Source organism: Scheffersomyces xylosifermentans, assembly GCF_036884685.1.
Source record: "Scheffersomyces xylosifermentans strain CBS 12540 chromosome Unknown RJT20scaffold_5, whole genome shotgun sequence".
Classification (NCBI taxonomy): Eukaryota; Fungi; Ascomycota; class Pichiomycetes; order Serinales; family Debaryomycetaceae; genus Scheffersomyces; species Scheffersomyces xylosifermentans.
The window spans coordinates 916,458-940,216 of NW_027042943.1; the positions used below are offsets into that span (position 1 = coordinate 916,458).

At 39.6% G+C, this 23,759-nt stretch overlaps 9 protein-coding genes across 9 annotated transcripts; 2 read left to right on the forward strand and 7 right to left on the reverse strand. All coding sequences in view use genetic code 12, as the record gives it.

Moving 5' to 3' along the window:
* Positions 1-250: 250 nt before the first annotated feature.
* RJT20DRAFT_96912 (uncharacterized protein) lies at positions 251-1,969 on the reverse strand (the record flags this gene model as incomplete). The annotated part of the gene is made up of 1 exon (XM_064921650.1): positions 251-1,969. The coding sequence occupies one exon, from the start codon at positions 1,967-1,969 to the stop codon at positions 251-253; it is 1,719 nt and encodes a 572-aa protein (XP_064773743.1).
* A 597-nt stretch (positions 1,970-2,566) lies between these two features.
* Positions 2,567-5,640, forward strand: RJT20DRAFT_48916 (DNA helicase). The gene has a single exon (XM_064920357.1). It carries the CDS (start codon positions 2,701-2,703, stop codon positions 5,425-5,427), a length of 2,727 nt encoding a protein of 908 aa, XP_064773744.1. The 5' UTR covers positions 2,567-2,700; the 3' UTR covers positions 5,428-5,640.
* A 658-nt stretch (positions 5,641-6,298) lies between these two features.
* On the reverse strand, positions 6,299-6,907 carry RDI1 (Rdi1p; the record flags this gene model as incomplete). The annotated part of the gene is made up of 1 exon (XM_064921681.1): positions 6,299-6,907. The coding sequence occupies one exon, from the start codon at positions 6,905-6,907 to the stop codon at positions 6,299-6,301; it is 609 nt and encodes a 202-aa protein (XP_064773745.1).
* Positions 6,908-8,857: 1,950 nt separating this feature from the next.
* On the reverse strand, positions 8,858-10,918 carry FGR44 (Fgr44p). The gene has a single exon (XM_064920358.1). It carries the CDS (start codon positions 10,531-10,533, stop codon positions 9,043-9,045), a length of 1,491 nt encoding a protein of 496 aa, XP_064773746.1. The 5' UTR covers positions 10,534-10,918; the 3' UTR covers positions 8,858-9,042.
* A 1,467-nt stretch (positions 10,919-12,385) lies between these two features.
* On the forward strand, positions 12,386-16,017 carry RJT20DRAFT_119620 (ubiquitin-ubiquitin ligase; the record flags this gene model as incomplete). The annotated part of the gene is made up of 3 exons (XM_064915899.1): positions 12,386-12,546; positions 12,802-12,966; positions 13,036-16,017. Exons 1-3 carry the CDS (start codon positions 12,529-12,531, stop codon positions 16,015-16,017), a joined length of 3,165 nt encoding a protein of 1,054 aa, XP_064773747.1. The 5' UTR covers positions 12,386-12,528.
* A 97-nt stretch (positions 16,018-16,114) lies between these two features.
* On the reverse strand, positions 16,115-17,526 carry RPL35 (60S ribosomal protein uL29). The gene is made up of 2 exons (XM_064920362.1): positions 17,205-17,526; positions 16,115-16,666 (listed from the first exon to the last, which is right to left on the reverse strand). The coding sequence occupies exons 1-2, from the start codon at positions 17,205-17,207 to the stop codon at positions 16,307-16,309; spliced, it is 363 nt and encodes a 120-aa protein (XP_064773748.1). The 5' UTR covers positions 17,208-17,526; the 3' UTR covers positions 16,115-16,306.
* Positions 17,527-18,785: 1,259 nt separating this feature from the next.
* ARF2 (Arf family GTPase) lies at positions 18,786-19,747 on the reverse strand. The gene has a single exon (XM_064920361.1). The coding sequence runs from the start codon at positions 19,564-19,566 to the stop codon at positions 19,021-19,023; it is 546 nt and encodes a 181-aa protein (XP_064773749.1). The 5' UTR covers positions 19,567-19,747; the 3' UTR covers positions 18,786-19,020.
* RJT20DRAFT_48930 (uncharacterized protein) lies at positions 19,748-20,863 on the reverse strand. The gene has a single exon (XM_064920360.1). It carries the CDS (start codon positions 20,547-20,549, stop codon positions 19,929-19,931), a length of 621 nt encoding a protein of 206 aa, XP_064773750.1. The 5' UTR covers positions 20,550-20,863; the 3' UTR covers positions 19,748-19,928.
* A 756-nt stretch (positions 20,864-21,619) lies between these two features.
* On the reverse strand, positions 21,620-23,170 carry RJT20DRAFT_48928 (ditrans,polycis-polyprenyl diphosphate synthase). Its single transcript, XM_064920359.1, has one exon. It carries the CDS (start codon positions 23,054-23,056, stop codon positions 21,935-21,937), a length of 1,122 nt encoding a protein of 373 aa, XP_064773751.1. The 5' UTR covers positions 23,057-23,170; the 3' UTR covers positions 21,620-21,934.
* Between the last annotated feature and the right edge of the window lie 589 nt (positions 23,171-23,759).

Below are 23,759 nucleotides of genomic sequence, written 5' to 3' on the forward strand. Positions count from 1 at the left end.
AAATGTGAATATGAAAGAAGGCAAAGAAAGGTTTCAATCAGCTTTGGTTGTAGGAAATGAATAGCTCAGTACTGTGATATATGGGGCGGGAGCATCAACAGCAGTAATATTACCTGTATTATTACTGAGAGTACATATAGAGTTCATTTGCTTCTACAGAATTTTAGATTTATCTATATTATAAATAATGTTCATTAGTGATCGTTCCTCATCTCGGAACTAATATTAAATTTTCAATGTATTTTATCGTCTATGATGGCACACCCTCATAATCATGTTTCTTGTTATATTCCTGGATAGTTTTCTTCCAGTACCGTTTCCTGTTCGATTGGATAGGGTTGACCCTGATGAATTTCTCCATGAATATCAACACTAAAACTACCACACCAACAACGAAACTTGGTGCAATCAAACTGGCCAATTTGGCTTCAGTAACTGTTCTCTGGTATGGACATTCAGCATACGGACCACCCGAAACAAAGCAGTCACTCACAGTAATATCATTTAGATCTATCCACACTGGATAAGATGCATTTTGAATGCGGATTGAACTGACCAAAGACAACATCTCAACACTCAGGAATGGTAGACTAAACTTGTATCCATTTGGACAAGTCTCTTTATATGCCTCGAAATACTGTTTCCTAACGCCTTTGATTATCCATTCGTGGGGTGAATTTATTCCTTGACAAGCATACTGATACTGCTTATAACAATTCTCAACTGTCCACCCATCCTCTGATATTGCCACACACTTGTAGGCTACTTGCGAGCCATCATTTGATTCTGGAACGTATTCCACACTCATATTGTTTATTGCAGCATAGGTGGAGTTCAGATCCATTGCTACAGGCTCGCCAGGTGCCCAAGACCAGAACGAGACAGGAATGAAATTGTTGCTTATCTCAGATAATCGGGAAGACTGTTTCACACCCGAAGGAGTAGAAACCTCGTAGCTGGAAGCATTCAAGATTGGGGAATATCCACATCGTAAGTATCTGACAAAGGTATCATTGGAGAAAGGTTTTTTGTCATTGTCTATAACATAGCGGAAATGGGTGTTTAACGACAACGAGTTGAACGCAGTAAGATTGACCTCTGGTGCATTTTCAAGATTATAACACTCTTGTAACACCTCAGAATCCGAATTCAGTGTTATAGTACTTGGTAAATCATCTCCCCGAAAGAATACAGTGTTATTGTCCAGAGCTGTAAAATTATACCCTCTTTCTCCTCCCACCAATTCATTAGAGACTACATTGATAAAGACTCTTCTGAAGTAGGTTAGTAGAACTGTTTCAAGGGAAGGAAGGGCACTTGTAGTCATGTTATAGAACGATTGGTATGCCAAATCCAGTGACAGTGTAGATCTATAGTTCGCTAAGTCTATTGGTGTAAATATGTAAGATCCAATGGCGCTGAAAGTGTCGTTCAACGTCGAGTTACCCAAGGCGTTAAATGTTGCATTCTGGGAGATAAACGCCGATTCAAAATGCTTTGTTTGGTTCGAGTTAATGTAATGAATGGACTTGAGGTTTAGTAAGATTTGAATTAGATTGACGTCCATATTTGTATGCGTTCCCAAGATGTACTGGTTGATGACTTCCATCAAGCTGTTTACAGTGAGAGAAGGTGCACATTGATATGTTTTCTTGTTCCAGGTGACGTTCACTGTGCTGTTGAGATTAAAGGTAGCATTAACTGGAAATGGAGCCGGACAGAGCTGCCACTTCTTTGTGAACTCATTCCAGTATAGGTCGAGCATGATGTTTTGGACGCCAACCCCGATTATAGATGCTATATCAGTAAGCGCCGCAAGAGTATAGCCTTCTTTCTCAAATACCATGGAATTGAGGGAGAGACCAGGAGCGACTAGTTGGTCTATTGGGACCGGCTTGGACACATCTCTTTGAGTCCGTATAGCCACTTGGAGCTGTGGAGAAGCACTTGGCCAGTTCTGTAGCGACATCGCTACGGAGGCTAGAAATAGCACTATGATGGTACTAATATGATATAGTGAAGGGTTGGGATTTGTCATATTTGATTCATTCTATTGTGTGTTGATGACCATCTGAAGTGGCTGTGATATTATGACGGTGATTTGAGTGGTATGGTATGATGTTGAGCTGTGGTGTCCAAGAAACAGTTAGATTAGATAATTATATGATCTTTAGCTGTTTAGGTGAATTATTGTCCGGTTGTCACGAAGCAAACAAAAGTTAAATCGAATGGGACGAGAAGATAATATATTATTTAGATTACTTAATAAATGGAAGTAATAAATTGAAGTAAAAAATTAACTGAATAAATTTAGTATGTAGCAAAATTTATATTAGTATTAAATATACTAATTATAATAGTAATAAAAGTAATAACTACTAATAATAATTTATTCCAAAGATCAAAGATCAAAAGATGTTAATCTCATACAAAGTGCATAACAGAAGAGTGAGACAAATTACAGTGAGACATTGAGAGAGAGTGAGATTGCCTGTATGAGGAAACAAGCATCTGAAGAGATCGTGGTGTATGTTTGTTGTGAGAGAGAAAAAAACCAAAACATTGACTTAGTGAGTGAGTGAGTACGTTAGGATCTGGTTAATACAGTACCTGGAATATTCATATTTATATGAGTATTAATATTTATATCTTAATTTTTATCACCCTTATGCTTCGCAATCCAACGGTTTAATCGGTTCAATGTCATCGTCTAATGCTGCCGACGACGCGGTGCTAGCCAATTTGCTCGCCGACTTGAATCCCAACCAGAGATTGGCCGTGACATCGCCTGCTAATGGAAGGTTGCAAATTATCGCTGGCCCCGGCACGGGCAAGACGAAGGTGCTAACATCTCGTGTAGCATACCTCATGCTCAAGGAGAAGATCCCGGCCCATCACATTATAGTCACAACGTTCACAAAGAAAGCTGCCAACGAGTTGACTGAACGGTTGGAGACTTTGCTAAAGGATACTGCTATAGACGTGTCCAAGATTTTGGCTGGAACTTTCCACAGCATTTGCTACAGAGTATTGATGATATACGGAAAGAAACTTGGAATAGAAAATTACAATATCGCTGACGATAGAGACAGTGATCACATACTAAAAGAAGTTTTGAGTAATCTTGGAGGGTCCGATGTGGACTTCTTGGCTGGGCTACCGGACGAAGATACTATCCAGTTCAAAGCAAACCAAGGAACGGAGAAGAAATACTATGGGTACGATACCAAGAAGATTAAAAGACAGATATCAAAACTAAAGTCATCGGGTATCAAGTATGATACCTATGAGAATATGGCAATTCATAACAAATGCCTTTCATTTTTTTATAAGAGATACCAAACAAAGCTTCAACAAAGCTGCTTGCTCGATTTTGATGATTGTTTGTTGTACTGTAATGTACTAGTATCAACATACCCTGTGATGAATTTCGTTGAACACGTATTGGTGGATGAATTTCAAGATACCAATGAAATTCAGTTGCAGCTTATGTATCAATTTGCAAGAGGTCACCCGACTAACAAGCAAATGCAAGATAATGTGACAATTGTGGGCGATCCAGATCAAAGTATCTATGCTTTCAGAGATGCTCAAGCCATAAACTTTGAAAAGATGTCCGAGCACTATGCCAGAAGATATCCAACTCCTTGCAACATAGTAAGTTTAACTGACAATTACCGTTCCACAACAGACATTTTGGTGTTCTCAGAAACAGTCATGAGGCAACAACAAAAGAGAATACTAAAATCTCTTAAGTCTCAAATCGACACAACTTTCAAGCCAGTTTATTACAATTTGACTTCTCCAGAAGAGGAGGCCAAATGGATATGTTATCAAATCGAGCATTTAATGGCTCTTCCGAATTCGCCTTTCAGATTCACCGACATGTCTGTTCTTGTTCGTGCAGCGTATCAGACAAGGGCAATTGAAAATGAGTTTGTAAGGCGACGCATTCCTTATTTCATGATCAGAGGGAAAGCCTTCTGGGACCGTAAAGAAGTTGTAGCAATACTAGACTACATGAGAATAATTGCACACGATAATGATAGAGTTGCATTTTTACGTACAATTAATTATCCAAAGAGAGGGCTCGGTGAGAAGACAATTGCTTCCATTGAAGCATTATTAGAAAGGGAGACTATTTCTGGAAGGGAACTGGTCTATAAGACTTTGCAGCAAATCGTCGACAATGAATTCAAAGAGGTGAAGTTAACTTCCAAAACTCGGCAGACGCTAACATCATTTTTAAAAATGATTCTGGAAGCCAGAGTCAAGTTAAACGAATTGAATATTTACCTCAAGAATGACTCAATTGATCAAGATCGCAAAGCATCAGATGTTGCCGATCTATTTAAATTCATTTATAGCCGCTCTGGTCTTGAGCATGAGTTTGCAAACGATCCGAATCAAGATCTTAATGTGAAAGAGGTCGAGAAACAATTATGTGAATACAAGTATAAAGAGGAAGAGCTCCCATTATTCCATGGTGGCCAAGAGAGCGATGTTGCTGAAGACAGCAGAAATTACTTGGCGCGATTCATTCATTCAGTAGGATTTTATGAGACAGAAGAAGAGGATAGGTCCCATTCTGAAGAAAACGGAAATAAAAAATATAGAGGGAAGGTTGCGTTATCGACAATCCACGGCTCCAAGGGCTTGGAGTGGCCAGTTGTGTTTGTGCCAGGGTTGTCAGAGGGCCTTCTTCCTGCAAGGTTTGCTGTAAACAATGGAGGACCTGAAGCAGTTGACGAGGAGAGAAGATGTTTTTACGTGGCCACGACGAGAGCAAAAACATTACTATACATGTCATCATATACTTCTCTTGGATCTGGAGGATGGAATGTCATTGAGAATGTGTCGAGGTTTTTAGAACGTATCCGTGGTACTGAACACATAACAGATTTCCAGGATGCGTTCAAAAGCTGGGATTCTCTCAGGAAGTTGTATGAGGTAGTTAACAAAGAAGTTCCAACTAAGGAATCGTTCCCATTGCAACATTTTAACAAACTTTATGAGGGCAGGTTAACACCTTTCATTAAGGGAGAGTCCTTTTCCATCAACGAAGAGAGTTTCAGGAAGTCGGTCAATGATAATGTGATGTCAGGAATTGGGTTCACCAGTGCTGCAATGGAATTGAACAAGAAAAGACGACCTATTGGACTTGGTGCAAATATCAAAAAACAACTCAAACCATCGATGGCACCACAAATGAAACCATTTCGACCACTCATTACAACTCCAGTGGGCCAAAGAGCACCTCCGTATAGGCCTCCTTCACTCAAATCAAATAGAGCACCTGTTAGTATTACTCCAGCTATCTCTTCTTCTAATACCAATAGAGCACCAGCATATATTCCTGACAGGAAATCATCCTCTCAAAGGAGACCCAACTTGGGAAATCGCGCCCCAAGCACACACCAAAAATAGAGACAGCATTAGCATTAGCATTAGCTTTAGCATATAAATAAATACCCATAGACAGTATATTTTCAGCCATGAATGGTCCCAAACTGTAACCTGATTTGGAAGTGGATGTTTCCATCTTGAATGACACCAACAAAGCCTCCCATCAGCATCGTGTTCTATGCTTTCGGAAGTGTGCAGAAGTGCATGTTTTTGTTGCGAAATTCTCTCGCAGCATAACAGTGTAATCAATTTACCCAATTAGGAAATGTTGATCAAGTAGTTAAGTATGGAACCATAACAGAGCAAGCCATCGTCTATAGTATATATATAGACGACTGAATTCTGGTGTCAAAATTGACGATACGTGGTTTGACTTCTCGTATGTTTGTGCGTTGACATAAGAATCTGAATCTGTAGTATATTTTACGGACCCCCTTGCACATCTCTGATTATGGTCAGTTCTGGCGCGGCACTAACGAGGCAATCGCAAACGAAGACGCCGATCTCAACGAAGACAAGACGTGCTCTTTTTGCATCTCCCAGCGATGGAGTATCACCCATTCTGAAAAAGATCAATGCGAGGAACCAAAAGATCCACAAGTCAGTCAAAAATATGAAACCTTCGGTCAAGCCTTCAGTTAAGCCTTCGGTGTTACGACAACTACTCCGGGCCAAAAAATGATGGTGATATTATCATTTTGGACACATATTCGTATCTCTAGATTATAACGCAAATATTGCTAATGACCATCCAAAATGTATTATTACAAAACTATATACGTCACAGGATTGTGATGCTTACAACTTTCTGCAGCAGATTCTTTATTCATTTCTTGGCAACTCTTCGAATTTGTGTATAATAAAACATTAATAAATACCTAGCCGTATGGATTTACTTTGCGATGGTGAAACTCCATGGGAAGCTCAAGTGCACATTCTTGTCGTCATCCACGAACTTAGTGATGGCCGAGTAGTTACCTCTAGCTAAGAAGCCGGATGGAGCTTCGACTTCTGCGAATTTTCTCTCGTAGTATGGCTTATCTTTGGTGTTTGGGGCATAGGATCCCAATGGTTCTTCGACCTTTTCGACTCTAATACCAGACTTCTTAATCGAATGCAAGTATTTCAATCCGGTGATGATTTCATGCTGGACTCTGAACTTGATCACCAACTGGTAGACCGATTTTTCTTTGATATTGAATTTGATTTCTTTGCCCACAATGGTGTTTCCTTGGGCGTCCTCCAAGTTAACGATGATAGGTTGTAAGTTTGGTTGGTCTGGGAATTCCAAGGCTATTTCGACCACTACGACTTTACGGTTATCGCCAGCCTTGACTGGGTAGGCGTTGGAATCGTCGGCCAAACCCAACGAGGCTTTCCATTTGGCCAAACTTTCGTCCTCGGCATCCAATTTGGTGTACTCGGCGATTGTTTTCTTTTCACCAACGGTGTATCCTTCCACTGTTTCTGGGATCAAGTCGTCGTCTTGAAGGTGAGACATGGTCGATGTGGATGAATGCGAGGAGATGTATTAGGAGTTTCCGATGCTGTTGGCGGTTACGCTACGGGGATTAAGGATCGCGTGTATGTAAACGGATTTCGAATCAATGTGTGTTGTCAGCTGGACAAAACTACGGTATTATGACGAATCCGACGGAGGAACACGGCTGTTGATGATGAACAAAATGTTAATGCTGGGATGGCAGTAGGGGAAAGAAAGAGCCAGAAGGGAAAAGAAAAGAAAAGAAATAACAATCAACACTCTCAGAAAAACAAACACTCACTACGAATCCACAAACCACAAACCACAACGATGTCTACAGTTTGACTGAACAAATGCTGTAATTGAAACAGACACGTCTAAGGTTTTTGAGTCGCATTAACCATATTAAGTGAAGGACGGCGATCGCATGGTTTAGATATGGCATGGACCAGGCGAGCGGGATGAGAGGTCTAGACCGGCATGGAGCGAGTGGGGGTGTGGTGTAGATGAAGGTGTAGGTGTAGAGTAGAGGGTGTATGTATGAAGTAGAGGGTGTAGGTGTAGGTGTAAAGTAGACAAGAGTAGAGTAACATTGTTTATTGAGAAGCTAGTTGACCAGTAATTCAAAACGAAGTATCTGTTATTCATGAACATGAGAAGATGAACATGAAGATATCAGAGATTGAATGAGATGGTGGCTTATAAGTGCCAATGGATATGGTAAAAATTAGCTTATGGTTACATTAGGTTCCATTGGGTTCACCAGAAGAACCATTCAATAGAAGACACAGGACTCAACATGACATGATACCCGATGGTACAGAACATCGACTCAAAATGAAGACAATGTAACAATAATTCAATACAATAATACAATACAATAATACAACACCTGTTTAGCCGGAAATTCAAAGTGCAATCACAAGAAATCCACTTAATTCTTTCATATCCACGACCACCGGGAGTGACATAACTACCACAATAACAATGAAACAAATGAACGTCGTATCAATTTTTCACAATCGTAAACCTCCTAAGAATTGTAATAATTGCAACTAATTAATAATAATAACAAAAATAATAATAATACAATGATAAATGATACAGCTAATACCGATGCACCAAACGCATGGTAACTACCACACTCTTCAACCAGACAACCGACGGAACATAGTTTCCCCAGTTCATTGGACCATGCAACTAACCACAGGCAATTAATGTACAAGGCTTGATGTGCGCATGGAACTAACACAGAACTAAACAAATGACACTGATGATTGCTGTCCACCAACAGCCCAACTTTCACAGGAGAGTGGAATTCATTAACTGAAACGCGTCTGGAACTGGGGAAGCCATGAGCATGAAAAGTAACAAACGAACGAGGGTTTCATGACGTGTTTGGAATTAGTCTTTAGTTTTGCATTAGTTAGTGAGATATAGATATAGATACTGATGAAATTGGCGTGGAATTGGCGGTGACGATGGTTAATTGTTACTGGTTAATTGTTACAGGTATCGGTATTAGTGTTTGGCGAAAAGAAGGTATGATATGCTATTGTATATATTGCATTATCGGATGTAAATAACGAAGCGCTTTCCATATATTATGTCGGCTATTCCATGCCCACGCAGTCTACTATTGTTGTCGTATATACCGACAATGACCAGGAACGGTCCGATATGCAATTATGGGGGATTAGGCTACTTTCTAGGTATCATGGTGCCTCCTTATAATACACAGGTATTGTTGTTGGTATGTTCTCTAGAAGGATGCAACAACTAAGCTTCCCAAAAGGGAGAAAGAAGGGTACCATCGTCTCAGTTATCTGTCGACTTGTTAAATGAGGTTTGAGCTTGGAGCTTTGAGCTTGAGCCTTAAGTTTTGAGCTTTGGACTATTGTAAAGTCACTGAAACGGTTATATGTTGGCTTTATTCGATTTCTACATATCGCCAAATCATGACTTATTGGATACCTTCAAGACATGTTTGATCAGAGGCTCCTCAAATCAAAACTGGTGAAAGAACTTCCTACAAAGAAATTCCTACAAAATCATATTGAAAGGTGCTCGTCTATAGCTATGTCGCTGTCTCTCTTATATTAATGTCTGTTGGCATATCCAACGGTTCCTGCTACCAAAGTTCGGTCTAGTGATTAATTACTGGAAGGGAAATTGGCGCTTCCATTACCATTGAAATTTCCATTTGAGTAAGTATTTGGGTAGATAGGACTGCCACTAGCAGGGTTGTTGTACTTGTAATTTTGGTTGGGCCTCTTGTTATTATAGCCGTTGTACCTAGCATTGATATTTCCTGAATTAGGCGGGTAACTGTCTATTGGTGTCCCATTACCATTGGCTCCATTACCATAGTACTGATTATAATAGGGTTGTTGCTGTTGTTGCTGTTGATATGGCGTATATGGCGTATACGGCTTCTTATGCTTCTGCTTACTTTTGCTGCTGATGTTGTCATCAGGTATGATTATATATGGATTATTCAAGAGTCTGCGCTCAGTGTCCTTGTCATACTGTGGTGTTGGGGATGATTGCATATGGTTGTAGGCGTAAAAACCATTCCGTGGGATCACAGGCGGTGTTTGGTAGAAGTTAGGGGGATACATAGGCACAGATCCAGGAGATGGCGGTATGTTACCAGCGCTAGCTGGAGGTGTATAGAACCCGTTTGGTTGGGTGAAATGCAGCGGAGACAAACCGCCATTGTAACTCATGGGCATTGGCATCGGCACAGCCATTGGTGCAACATAAGGCATGAAACTTGGTGGATGTATGTTGTTGTATCTATTGTTGTTGTAATTGTCGTAATTTATGGAATCATACTCGTCGTTTCTAGAGTCTTCTAATTCGTTCTCGTCGTCACCTTCGTCTCCCTCTTCTTCATCGTCATGCTGCTCTTGGAAGATCTGCTCTCGTATCTTCTTATATAAAGCCTCTTTCGAAGCCCTCTCTGATTCTATCTTCAGTGAATCCGAGTTCTCCGTGGGTGTGCCATCGGGGGAACCCTCTGGGCCAGGACTGCTTCTTTTAGAATCTTTAGCGTCAAGCTCTGAAGATTCACTCTCTACATTTTTCACGTTATTGGCGTCTTTGTTTTTCTTAATCATCATCTTTGGCTTGATGATCATGGTGGTTCGAGAGGAAGTGGGGGAACTATCAATTGGAACGTCTATATTTCCATTCGTGCCGTTGACGCCATTGGTATTGTTGCGGTTGTGTTGATTTTCATATGCTATTTCGGAAACTTTTCTGAATGTTCTTTCCTCTACACTCTTCTCGAGGCTGGCTATAAATCCAGCATAATCAAATCCAATCACAGGTGTGACTATGATCTCGTTGGAAGTGTTATTCCAATGCTGCAAATTGTAGTACTGGCAAAGCTGGTGGCTCAATAGCCTGTAATACCTCTTTCTTAGAAATTGTGCTTGTATAGTATATTCTAGTTTGTTGGTCGATGATGATGAGCTGCCATTTCCTACGATATTCGAAGTACTTTTAGAACCTTCTTTAGTCTCTTTAGCTATTATCGAGTTGATGAAGGAAACCAAGTCCTTTTCGAGCTGCAATAGATATACACGCTCCAGTTGCTTCACAACGGCAGTCCTTATGGGGTCGGGAACTTCGGGCATGTTTATTGTCTTTTATTTGGTTCTTTTCTTCTGAACTGTTAATATCTTATTTGTAGGGTTGAAACGGATTATTGCTGGTTTCTTTGCATTGACGTCTTTCTTCTTGAGCGCCGACTATAACTTCAGGTGAAAAATGAGGTATAGTTGAATTCTAAATGTACAAAAAAGATAAATGAGTCGGTAGAAGTAGTTAGTGTTCACTTCAGACCAATTCCAGGGTACTTTGACTAGTCACTTGTGAATTGTTTGAATCAAATAATGGTATGCTTGAACAGGCTTTGGATATCACCACTACGAAAAAATTCGGGAAATTTTCGTTCTACCCGTGGTGAGTTTCCAGTCGAGAGTCGGTGCCAAAATGGGTGAAGATCGTGAGACTTAGTGGGAGTGTGAGTGAGGGTTAGTGGGAGTGTGAGTGGGAGTTAGTGAGAGTGGGAATGTGAGTTAGTTGGGAGTGAGAGTTAGTGAGAGGGAAAATGAGAGGTAGTGAGAGGGAAAATGAGAGGTAGTGCGAAAATAGGGAGAATCAATGGATAGAGAGAGAGAGAGGTTGCTTCGGTGCGACACAGACTGTGGGTAAGGGTAAGTGTGGAGCTAAGAGGAGTGAGTCTCCATAGTGAGACACTGTTAGAGAGAGCGATTGTCGGAGGCGGAGACGGTGGGTGGGAAGAAAATCAGACGAGGAAGAGAAAATGGTAAAAATAGTATAAGGGAGGTAACTTTTGAATAGAGAGACCAACGAAGAGTCTATATATATACGGTAAATATAGTACAAGGGAGCCAAGCTGAATAGAGATGCTAATAAAGAAATTTATATATATAAAGACAGGGAGAGAGTGAGACTAGGATCTATTATAGAGTGATACATTGTAAATTGGGTGAAGACAAACTTTCATATAACACCATTTAACATGTATAACACAAGAATATACTGTATAAAATAGAGAAGTCAAACATATTATGTAGAGGGACAAAAAAGGAATTAACATTCAGAGAACAGATGAATTTTTGCTACTTGAGTTCTTGATTCTCATATTTACTTTACATGAAATAGGTTCCATGGTCAAGCAACGGAATCAGGTATATAACATACACATATAAATACATATACATAATATAGAAGACAGATGTCATCTCACAGACAGGGCTTTCGAGCTTTCATATGGAAGTCAAACACTGACAGATGATATATACATAGACATAATGCATTGACAGAGGATATAATACAGCGACAGCTTATATACACAGACAGAGTACTTAATACATAGAGTACTTAATACATAGAGACAGCATAGAGACAGGCTACAATTATCTCACTCTCATTCACTCTGACTTTCCTTCACAGACAGAGCATACAATACATAGACAATAGACAGAGCATATAATACAAATACAAGACAAAGACACTGGCTGCAAATTGTCTACTCTCTTCCCTCTCACTCTCTCTTACCTTGTCTAAAACAATTTCAATATCTTTAAATTCTCTACAGAAATCTATAATCCATATTATATTTTATATACTATTCCATATGCTATTACATATATTTACTATAATATACTCCATATATGTCTAGTCCATACCTAACTGTATAACTTAGTCACCACAACTATAATAAAGTAGACCACACACTACACACACACACACCACACACACACACACTACACAAACACTTCCATACTCTATAGTACAGTCCCCTACAGCTCTACAGACAGCCCCACAGACACTCCCCTACAGACACTCCCCTACAGTGCGACTCTCACTGCACACCGCTTACCGCTCAGTTAAGCGTAAAACCGTAGAAGCGTATGGAGTTTTCTGGCGAGTGAGCCTTTAAGATCTTTGAGGTTTCTTGTTTGTGATTAGTAATTCCGAGACTCAACAGGTGACGGTTGTTACCAGAACAAGACAATATAACTAGTCTCGTAAGGATACGGGATCGAGTACCAATTACAATTGACATTAGTTTTGGCGTAATTTGAAACACCGGTGGCAATATGTCCAATTCCGATGAAGTATGTATTATACACGTTATACACGTCGTTAGAGAACAATGATAGTGAAGTTAATAATTGATGTGAATTGAATGGACTGGATCAAATCCGATAAACGAATTAAGTGATACGATCGTCATGGTTAAGAGAAGTATTCTTTGGTCTTCTTCTAAAGCCAGTCTTGTTCTATCGTTCAAATTTCCAGTTTCGGATCAAGATATCGAATCATGCCTATCGTGTTCTTTTTACCCAGAATTCATTACTAACTTCTAGTAGATCAGAGCCAAAAGGTTGGCGCGGTTGGCTGCTGTTGGTGGTGGTAACTCCAACAGTAGCAGCACCAGTAATGTCAATGCCAGTACAAATAACTCCACTAGTACCATTGCCGAGTCGACAAGCAGCCCCACTGCTAGTCCTAACGTGGCTGCTACTACACCTTCAGTGCAATCGGAAATACCAGCCACTATCAACCATGAAGAGAAGAAAGCAAAGATCGAAAGTACGGACGAGAAAAAGGTGATACCTACCCAGGGTCCACCACTCTCGGAGGAACAACAGCTCTCGAATTGGCTAAAGAAGGAAATCGAGTCGATCTTCGATGCCACTATAAATCCGGAGCATAAGAACAAAGGCCTAATCTTTTTGAGCAACTTGGCAGGGGAATTAGGCGATTATGAAGAAGCCATTTTGACTGAAGACCATTTGGAAGCCATTTTCATGGAGATCTTGACAGATTTGGGTTTGCCTGAAACATATAAGTCGCCAATTGAGTACTTGTACAGCGTTTACCATAGATCATACGGCATAAAGAGAATTTTGCCAGTCAAATCAGTACTTTATTCCAGCAAGATCGCCATAATTAATCTGATTATTAAGTTCTCATCGTCATATGGCTTAATCTCTTTCCAAGTGCCAGATATGTTCCTCCAAAATGACTTGGGCTCTTCCATTCAGCTCTTCATCAAGAAAGCCCACGATCTCACTCCATTTTTAATAGATATCATCAATACGAGTATAGAACAGGAATCTTTGCTTGATATTTTGAACATTTTCTTGCCTTCATTGAGTAGCCAACTTTACAAGTTGAACTTGAATGACAGGCGATATGCTGAAGTGCTTTCACTTTTTGAAACTTTTGTCAATATCAAACCTGTGGCAGCTATTTTCTCTCAGGTTGCAGGCTTTCAACCTCCTTCGCGCAAGAATGCTCTTGACTTTGAGCATAAGACTCTTTTGGGTCCCTTATTAAGATTATCTCCTCTTAATGAGGCGGTCAGTGTGTATTACTTCTCCGAAAACGTAAGGAGCGTACCCCCAACACAATTGAATAGTCTTTTTGACTCCGTTCAGAATGAGTATAATGTTCTTTCGGGTCGTCTCTTTTACATTGTGGATAAGTTAATCAGAGGTTCTGTTCAGACTCGTGAGGACCTTTTAGTATGGTTGGCCGAGTTGGTCAATTTGAGTCATTTGAGAAGAGGTTCCCACGCTGACTTTTCAAAACTTCCATCAGACTCAATTATGTTCAACATTTCCATAATACTCATTAAGTTGAGTTTGCCATTCTTGGATTTCCCTAGTTACTCTAAGATTAGCAAGATTGATGTTAATTATTTTGCTAAGAGTAGATTAATTGATATCCACGACGAATCCAGAGTGAACTCAACAATTCAAGAAGCCGATGAGTATTACAAGAATTCGGAAGAATCAGAGGCTCCTAATTTTATCTCCACTTGTTTCAACTTGACACTAACATATTTGCATTACGGTATGGGGGGTGTATATGTACATTTTGACAGATTGCGTAACCAGATCAAGCAATACACTGAGAGAATCGAGATGATTGAATCTAATAGAGTTCCTCCTGGAACTAATCCAATGATGGCAAATCTTTTAAGACAACAATTACCCAAGTTGAACAAAGATTTGAACGGTCTTCTTGCAACCAGAAACTCTATAACAGCTATATTCAGCTACAGGCCGTTGCAATTGGAGATCTTTGACTTCATTGTTGGCTCGACTACCTTTATCACCAAATTGATTGACCCAACCCATAAATTTCCCCAGCAGAAGTTGTCAATTCCTATTTACAAGATTACAAATGTATCACAATTGGATGATCACGACTTCTTGAAGACAAAAACGCCAGAACCTTGGAAATATTACCCAGAATTCATGTTGGAAGGTATAATCAACTATTGCAAGTTCTCAACATTATTCAGAGGCTGTCCGTTGGTTCAAAATTTTGAAAAGTTGCTGTTATATGTTGAATTCGCAATTGTCTTGTTGAGATGCCCAGAATTGATTGGTAACCCCCATATGAAAGCAAATCTAGTAGAGCTCTTGTATGTTGGTTCTATTCCTATGATGAATGGAGAACCAGGTTTTATCGCTCCTGTTTTCTCTTCCAACAACTTAGTGGCTGATAATATTTTGTACTCATTACTTGATTTTTATGTGATGGTTGAGAAGACGGGTGCTTCTTCGCAATTTTACGACAAGTTTAATAGCAGGTACTACATTTCAGTAATATTGGAGGAGTTGTGGAAGAATCCGGTCTACAGGGGCCAGTTGACTGATTACTCTAAGAACAATGTTGATTTTTTCATCCGTTTCATTGCTAGAATGTTGAACGATACAACTTACTTGCTTGATGAGACTTTCAACGAGTTGGAAAAGATCCATGATTACCAGTTAGAGATAAGAAATAGGCAACAGGGAAGTCAGAACGAGGATTTGGGAACTGACGAAGAATTGGCCGGCAAGTTAGCTACCGCTGAAAGAACTGCCAAATCTTACATGGGTTTATCCAACAAGACGATGGAATTATTCAAATTATTCACTAAGGAAGTTCCACAAGGTTTTGTTTTGCCAGAAATTGTGGACAGGTTGGCTGGTATGTTGGATTACAATTTGTCAATTATGGTAGGGCCAAAGTGCTCCAATTTGAAGGTAGAAGCTCCAGAGAAATACGAGTTCAGTCCTAAGAAGATCTTGAGTGACTTGTGTGAAATATATGCAAACTTAGCTTCTCAAGATAAGTTTGTTATTGCTGTTTCCCGTGATGGAAGATCATTCAACCTTTCATATTTCCAGAAGGCTGAGAAAATCTTGACAACAAAGACGTACGTCGACCCAAAGATTATTAAGGCTCTTATCAACTTTGCCCAGAAGGCTGAATTACAGAGATTAGAGGACGAAGACGAAGAAATGGAATTAGGTGAAATACCAGATGAGTTTTTAGATCCGTTGATGTTCACTCTCATGGAGGATCCAGTGAAGCTTCCCAGTTCAAAGGTCAGCATTGACAGATCCACAATCAAAGCCCATCTTTTAAGTGATGGTACTGATCCTTTCAACAGAGTGCCTTTGAAATTAGAAGACGTTGTAGATGACATCGAGTTAAAAGAGAAAATAGAAAATTTCAAGAGAGAGAAGAAAGCGGAGCGTGTAGCTGCAAAAATGGAGGACGTTGAAATGAGTGAAGCTTAGATATAAAATGGAAAACATTATCGCTTTTGTTACTAAATTAGATATATAGCACAGCACATTCAATAAACAGAAAGATATATACAGTTAAGGAATGTTATTATATTCTCTTCTTGGAAGTGTACTTCATATGTAAACTACTCTTTGATGTTAAACAAGTTTTGTATATATATATTTTTTGATTAGAATACACATATATGGTGATGAGAAAAAGATTATTAAAACGTAAGAATTCTTCCTAAAAATACATTAGACACCCATGAGATAGTTATATATAATTTAGTCAAAAAACTTAAGCCTTAATGGCGAACTTTCTTTGTGGGAAAGCAATTCTTTGCTTTCTGGCCTTGTCAGTCTCTTGGGATCTCTCGAATTTGGTCAATCTTCTTCTGATAGCTCTGGTCTTCTTGGCTCTCAAGTCCTTTGGTTGGTACTTCTTACCAGCGTAGAAAGCTCTGACGTTTTCTCTTTGGTTTAAGTTGATGACAGTCAAAACTCTAGCGATGTTCTTTCTGACAGTGTGGATTCTTGGCAAAGAAGGTCTTTGCAACTTTTGGACCTTCAAGTTGGCCAACTCCTTCTTCAATTCAACCAATTGGGTCTCTAATTGGTCCTTAGACTTGGTTCTTAATTCGAAAGCTTTAATACCGGCCTATAATATGTTAGTAAGTTGGTCTAGTTAATGTTTTAGGATACGATGAATGCAACTGGGCAATGTAGTAAAGAGTGAAGTGAAGGCAATTTTTCGATTCTGGATCTTTTAACATCTGACTCTTCTAGAAGTCCATATTCTGATTTTCTTAATGAATTTCATTTGTTACACTAGTCCATCTTGCGTCTGTTTGAATACTTTTTGTTGTACAGCAGGACTACTTCTAATAGAATGAATAATTTTTCAAATCTTCAATGAGCCATAGAGAGTGGCATTTGTTTGGAAATTTCTACAACATGACATCTAAATGATCTAATCGTCAACCAATTTTCTGCTTGGTACTGATATCTCTTCTCTCTCTAACATCTGAAGTTGTGTATTCTTGAATAGTGTTGATTATTGTTGAACCGTCTTCATAGTGGAACCTCTTTTCTATAATTTATTTTCCGCTGGGTATTTCAAAATAATCTAGCATTTCACTCTCTTTCTTCCTACGTCGTTGCTCTCATCTGCTACATGTTCACGGTCTCTCACATACCATTTTTACTATATGAACTGTTGTTAATTAAGCTAAAACACTCTTCTATGTCTATTGAATAAATAGAGAGTTGAAAATTTTTTTAGTAGACAGAATCGGTTTCTCACTGTAGACTTTGGGGCGTGCACATTAACCTGTTAACTATGGACGAGCTCATTCCCATAGTTAAGGTCGAAAACTGAGGGAACAGAAATGATGGAGACGGGTCAAAATGTGGTGTGCATAGACACAAGAGAGAAAAAGTTTTGATGATATTGTATCATGTGCATTGATTCAGGGCTTGTGCCCTCGATTAATTGTGAGCGGCTTCTTGTCTTCTTTCTTCTTGTTTATAGTGTTAGAAATAACTCAGGTTGTGTATAATAATAGATGATAATCATAATAATAATATTAATATTTTAGTTCCTTGCATAACGCTGGGTTGTTGTTGCTGCAACCGTACATAAGGATAAGGGATGTTAACCATGGAGAAGAAGAAGAAGTTTATGGAGATTCTTTATTGTTGATATTTGGAATAGTGGTACTTTGTATGAAAATTTTATGGATAGGGTCCGAGGGAAATTTCTGGGTTTAGATTAAAATTGGGTATTTTTGACGTGGTGAGGGTACGTTCCCCTAACTGAGTGTATAGATAAGAAACGATGCCTATTCAATGGAAAAGCTTGTTTATGGCCTGTTTTGTAGGTGAAGGATTAAGAATAGGTGAAGTCCTCGATAGTCGTGAGTCTATTGAAATGGGTGGTAGGAGCATCTTTAGAATTGAGGTATATATGGGTGTTTATTACTCTGTTGCTTTCTGTGTCTGCATCTCCATCAGATGTGCTCTAGGGAAAGAGTGTGCTAGTTCTTCTTCTATCGTTGTTTACAACATACCATAGATAAATAGTAGCTGTAGTAGAAATTCTTCATATCAAAGTTCCCATCGCAGATCTGAGTACCTGTCTGAATTATTTCGTACTCTCTGATCATCACTCCCAAGTTAGTACATAGGGTTTGAGTGGCCTCTTAACAGTGCTGGCCCTTCGCAGCCAAATTTAAACTTGCTTAGGAGTGAGTAATAATGAAATAGGAAGTTGCCGGACAAATCGGGTTAAGCTTAGAATGAGCGGCGGATACGCTATGATGTTCATTGTGGTGTGTGTTTTCCTAGGTTGTTGTTGGTGTATTCTTTTGTATGCTGTAGTTACTTTAATTAGTAGCATATTGGAGTCTTCCCTTAGTGCCGTACGCTTTTGCATCTCTCTGTTTACGCGTAGTCCCACGACATTCCAGAAGAATGATCCCAGCTTTGGTAGAGATCATCCTGGTAAATACGAATCGAATCTCAGATACGAAAGAGTCTTGTAATAGTATTGGAGGTTGTGCTTGGCCTCTTCTCCCTCTTCAAACTTATCAACTTCTGTCGATGTAAACTGATATAATCTTAAAGCTTCTTACTCGATCACTTAATCCTGTTGCTCTGCCTCTACGGATAGGTCTAATACAATAATTTAATCAATACTAAGCTAGGTTTATAAAAAGAATAAAATATGATGTGATTATACATGTATAGTAATATATAACAGGATCAAAGCTCAGTCAACGACCAGCCTCTCCATGGAATTGAAGGTTTTGTTTTTTCTCGATGAACTTCATTCCATCATGCATTCTCGGTAGACGAACAAGGTCGTACGTAAAGACTCCACAATTGAAGTTACTACAATGTTGGCTGCGGTGCAAGACTCAATAGCTAATTCTAACTTGTGTGAGCGCATTTCACGAACATTTCACCACTTTGTTCTAGAGCTCATTAGAGCTCACCTACATGGCAAATTGCCTACGAAGAATTCTTCAAGTTGGTAGATAACCATTCCAAACCCTCGTACAAACCGTCACCGGTAGTGGCACAAGTGGCCTGGATGTACCATGGTCTTTGACGGATGGAGTGCAAACCCAACTTCTCGGTAATTTCGGCAGCGTTCATGGCATTTGGCAAATCCTGCTTGTTGGCGAACACTAACAAAAGGGCGTCTCTCAACTCATCTTCGTTCAACATTTGTTGCAACTCTTCACGAGCCTCAGCAATACGGTCTCTATCGTTGGAGTCAACTACGAAAATGATACCTTGTGTGTTCTGGAAGTAGTATCTCCAGAGAGGTCTGATCTTGTCTTGTCCACCGACATCCCAGACGGTGAAGGAGATGTTCTTGTACTCGACGGTTTCGACATTGAAACCAATGGTTGGAATGGTGGTGACGATTTCACCCAACTTCAACTTGTACAAGATGGTGGTCTTACCGGCGGCATCTAAACCAACCATCAAGATTCTCATTTCCTTGTTACCAAAGAGGTTGGAGAATAACTTCGAGAATGACAAGCCCATTGTGCGTGATTTGCTGTGGCGGTATGTATATGTGATTAATCAGAGAACTGGAGATCTATCGGCTAGATGATCTGGTTTGAGTGTTGGCGTTGGTGATGACAGACGACCAATACGACGCAATGACACGGATTTCGGCGGTGGGGGATGGTCCTGGTGTGCTTGGAGCTGGAGACGAGTCTTTACGAGCGAGCTGGGGCACGGTTCTTGTGGGACTTCGGGGTGGTTAACCCATGAAAATAACAACAAATCAAAAATCGACCACTGGAAAAAACCAAAGAGGCGTCTGGCAAAGAACCGTCGATTGGGTGGCGCACGTCGTTTTACGCACGCCCAATTTAACACATCACGATAACTCACAAGAGCTAAGAATAGCAGGAGAGGAGGGAAAAGGTGAGGACAGTGGGAAAAAAGATGAGAAGTGGTGAGTAATGGTGAAGAAGGTGTTTGTTCCCGTGGCACGCGCAGAGGGCTCTTCTACGACGGAGTGAGTGACGGGTATGTTTAGGTGTCGCTACGAGAGGTGCGAGCTGGCGAGAGATCTGGTGCTGGGCGAGTATCTTAGGTGAGAATATAGTGAGAATATAGTGAGAATAAATGGAGATATATGGAGAATATATGAAGAATATAGTGTGGAACCATGTAGTTAGAATATAGGAGATTATACTGAGATCATACGGAGAATACGGTGAGAATATATCGAGAACATAGTTGAGGATGGATATAAGTGAGCTGACAACTGAGACAGTGAGGGAGAGCAATGAATCAAAACTGTGAGAAACTGTGAAGGAGACAGCAAAAGTGATGAGAAAAATAGCGAGGCTGTGATAACAATCCAGTGCTGTGTTGTGAAATGCTACATCGAGAGAAATGTGATGGAAGATATGTTGATATAATAGATATAAGAGATGACATATGAGATGATTACAAGAAATGAAAAAACGATATATAAATCGTGAAAATATGAAATATAGAAGACATGACATAAAGTGTAATAATCAACATAAGGAGTGTGGAACTGATTGTATAGTACTATAGCTTCTTCAGCAACCCCAGCAATCAAGTTTAGTTATCTAAATCCTGAGATCAGACAAAACTGATGGAACAGCTCATGGGTTAAACATCTCTCGCAGCTATACGAATACTGCCAGTTACTGAGAAAGAAAAAAAAAAGACGCTACAAGCTCTGTGAGCTAGCGAGGAAAATAGCGAGAAAACTGCCACCGAAATCCTCTACCCTAAAAGCTGTCACCAGATATAGCCAAGATCGTCGCAGTGGAAGGTAAAAAATAGAAATATATATGGCGTCATGGGTGTTTTACCGAAACAGTAAAAATCAAGAAATACGAAGTTCTGGGACGTTTAAGTTAGCAAAGGGTACGATGGGAGTATTAGACATGGGAACTAAGAGACATTAGGAGTGTTTTTTTTTGTTTTGGAGTTAGAAGATTATGAAGTTAGCAGCAGTAGTAGTGACCTGCTCTATTTTCAATACTATTAGAATAACTACCAGTACAACACTCCATGGGTGCCAATCACTGTCCCCAAGTCTTCTCTTTTCTTTTACGTGTCAGTTTCAATGCAGGAATCGAAGATGTATACTATGGAACAGTCTTATGTAGCAGAATGTGACACGGCCATGGGAAAGATGAAATTTGGGTGACGTTGAAGTAAATTGGAAAGAATGTGTTTTGAGGGGATAGGGTAATGGCTACAAACCGTGAACTCTATCTCTGTCTCCGTTTCTCCTTCTTTCTCTCTACTGTGTTTTCGTGACGTGTAATTTCGGCTCCAAGAAGACATGGTGTTAGTAGTATCTGCAAAGTTCTGTGTGTGGACGTATGCGAAATGATAAAGATTTGGCACCCTAAATGAGCATAGGAGTATTTAGTTGAGTTCACTCAGTTTCCCCTATTCTGTGGACTACAATCATATGTTCTTATCTGTGCTAAGTACTCAATTCGTTATTCTGATAGTTCCCCTCATCTATGCATGTCATTGGTTCTTAGTATTCTTGTAGAAAATCGTATAATCGTATAATTTTGTATATATTTAATATTTGTATTATATGATTATGTGTATTAAGCGTACAATGCGTTCTAGGCATGTACTATTATTATGAGCAACTCCTAGCAAGAATAACTATTAGCAAGAAAGGAAATAAGATGCAATAAATTTTATATATAGGTGATAGAATGGCTGCAAATATATCGCAACTTCTGAAGTTAGCAAGGATTCTGTAGGATCCTGTTAGCGGTTTTCATGAAATCCTGGTCTAAGTGATATTACCTTGTCTCAGTGATATTCAGGATAACCGCCTTTTCTTTTGTACATGATCTCAATTGGTCGACTTTCAGATAAAGTCTAGACCTTACTTACCCACATTAACCTTACAGTTCGAAAACTGTTGCAAAGCTCTTATAAAAACAGCATAACTAACATCTTTGTTATCTGGTTCCCAATAAATCTCAGATAATCTTATGTGCCACGGTGGATAGTCTTGCAAATCCAAGGAAGGACCGAAACTAATTAATAAATCTGGTTCAGGGCCAACTAATTCCAAAAGTTCTTCATCTATTAATTCTATGCTGATATCCTTTATGGACAATTCTTTGTTTATAGCAAGTTCGCTCATGGTCTTTGTGAGTTCAACAATAGTTGGCTTTCCATCTACACGGGATAAAAGCAAGATCTCTAAGCTCAATTCTTCCTTTGCTGTCACAGCAGGATCACTGTAGATAATCAAGTTTTTATGAGGGATTCTGATGGAGTAGTTCGGAACCAAATCAGTACCATAGTACAAAGTTAAGTTCTTGGAGATGTATCTTTTCAACTGAGCCAAATTTCCCTTATTATTTATGAGAACACCATTGTACTCGTATATCACCAACTGTGGAATACCAGCAGATACTGTCCAGGCACTGAGCTCTGAGATCTGGTTTATTAACCCATCAATACCTCCATTTTCATCGTCGTCGTCCTTCAAGTCTAAAATGCAAGAAATTACCTTAGGAATCTTCAGGAGACGGTTGACGTCGTCACGAATGATTTGAGGCGATTTATTAGGATAGTATGTAAGTGTGTAGAACTTGAGGAGCAAGCGACGGTAGAGGTAGTTGATGTTTTTGTAGATGGAAATCACGAAAAAGAGTGAAAGAAGGAGAACATGATGGAAATAGAACATCACATTTGAGACAACTGTTGTCGGCGGTCCAGGAGTAGTGTAAAGATGTGATTTTGGAATAGAATTACCTGAAATATTCGAGTTTGCACCAGGAGGCTTCGTGGTGATCATTGAATTGGCCAACTCCTTGGAAATCTGCGCTAAACCTCTGGATCTGATGGAATTTGGAGGATGCTGAGAAGACAGCAGAATTGGCAGCACACTGGAAAGAGCCGGTATTTCTGTGGATACGTCTCTTGTGATGTCTGTGAGAGACGGACTAGCGTTTGTCTCTGCTCTTACGTGGTCGGAGAGCTTAGAAGAAGTCATTTATACGCGATTTTAACACTGCTAATTCAACACATCTATCATAGTAACCTGGCATTAAAAGAACAGCTTTTACGATTCTTAAAAAGCGAAGGGTGGATTGGTTCTGTCTGCAGGTAACCGTTGTCAGTTGTCAGCAGCAGTGCAGGATGTGTTAAGTATGAGAGATTGGAGGAGGGGATGGGGGTTGGTTGGTTGGTTGGTTGTTAGGGGTAACTTGGTTATGGATGTGGATGTGGATATGATGTAAATGTGTGTGGATAAGATGTGAATGTGAATATGGTGTGAATGTGGTGTGAATTTGGTAGATGTTATTGGTTGTGAAATTTAGATGGGGTGGTGGTCATATATATATTGAGACTGGGTATCGATTGTGAAATTTATAGGGATACTCGAAAAGTCGTTGAGAGATATGAATGAGTATAATGAATATATTAGTTTGGGTGTGTATATGTGCTTAGATATGAAATGGGAGGTGTCTGTGATTTCGACAAAAAGTACCATAGAGCTATTTGCTGCAAAAAAAAGTCCCTGCTGGCGTGGGGGGCATTAAATGGAGAGATTTCATGTACGATACGGAAAGCCAGAGATGGAATAGTTAAACTATAAACCGAATTTCTTTCCAGGTGTTGTCTGGGGAGAGAATTGTTTACATTTACTCTAGAAAGGAATATAATAGTGGTAAACGTATATACTGCTGCGTCAC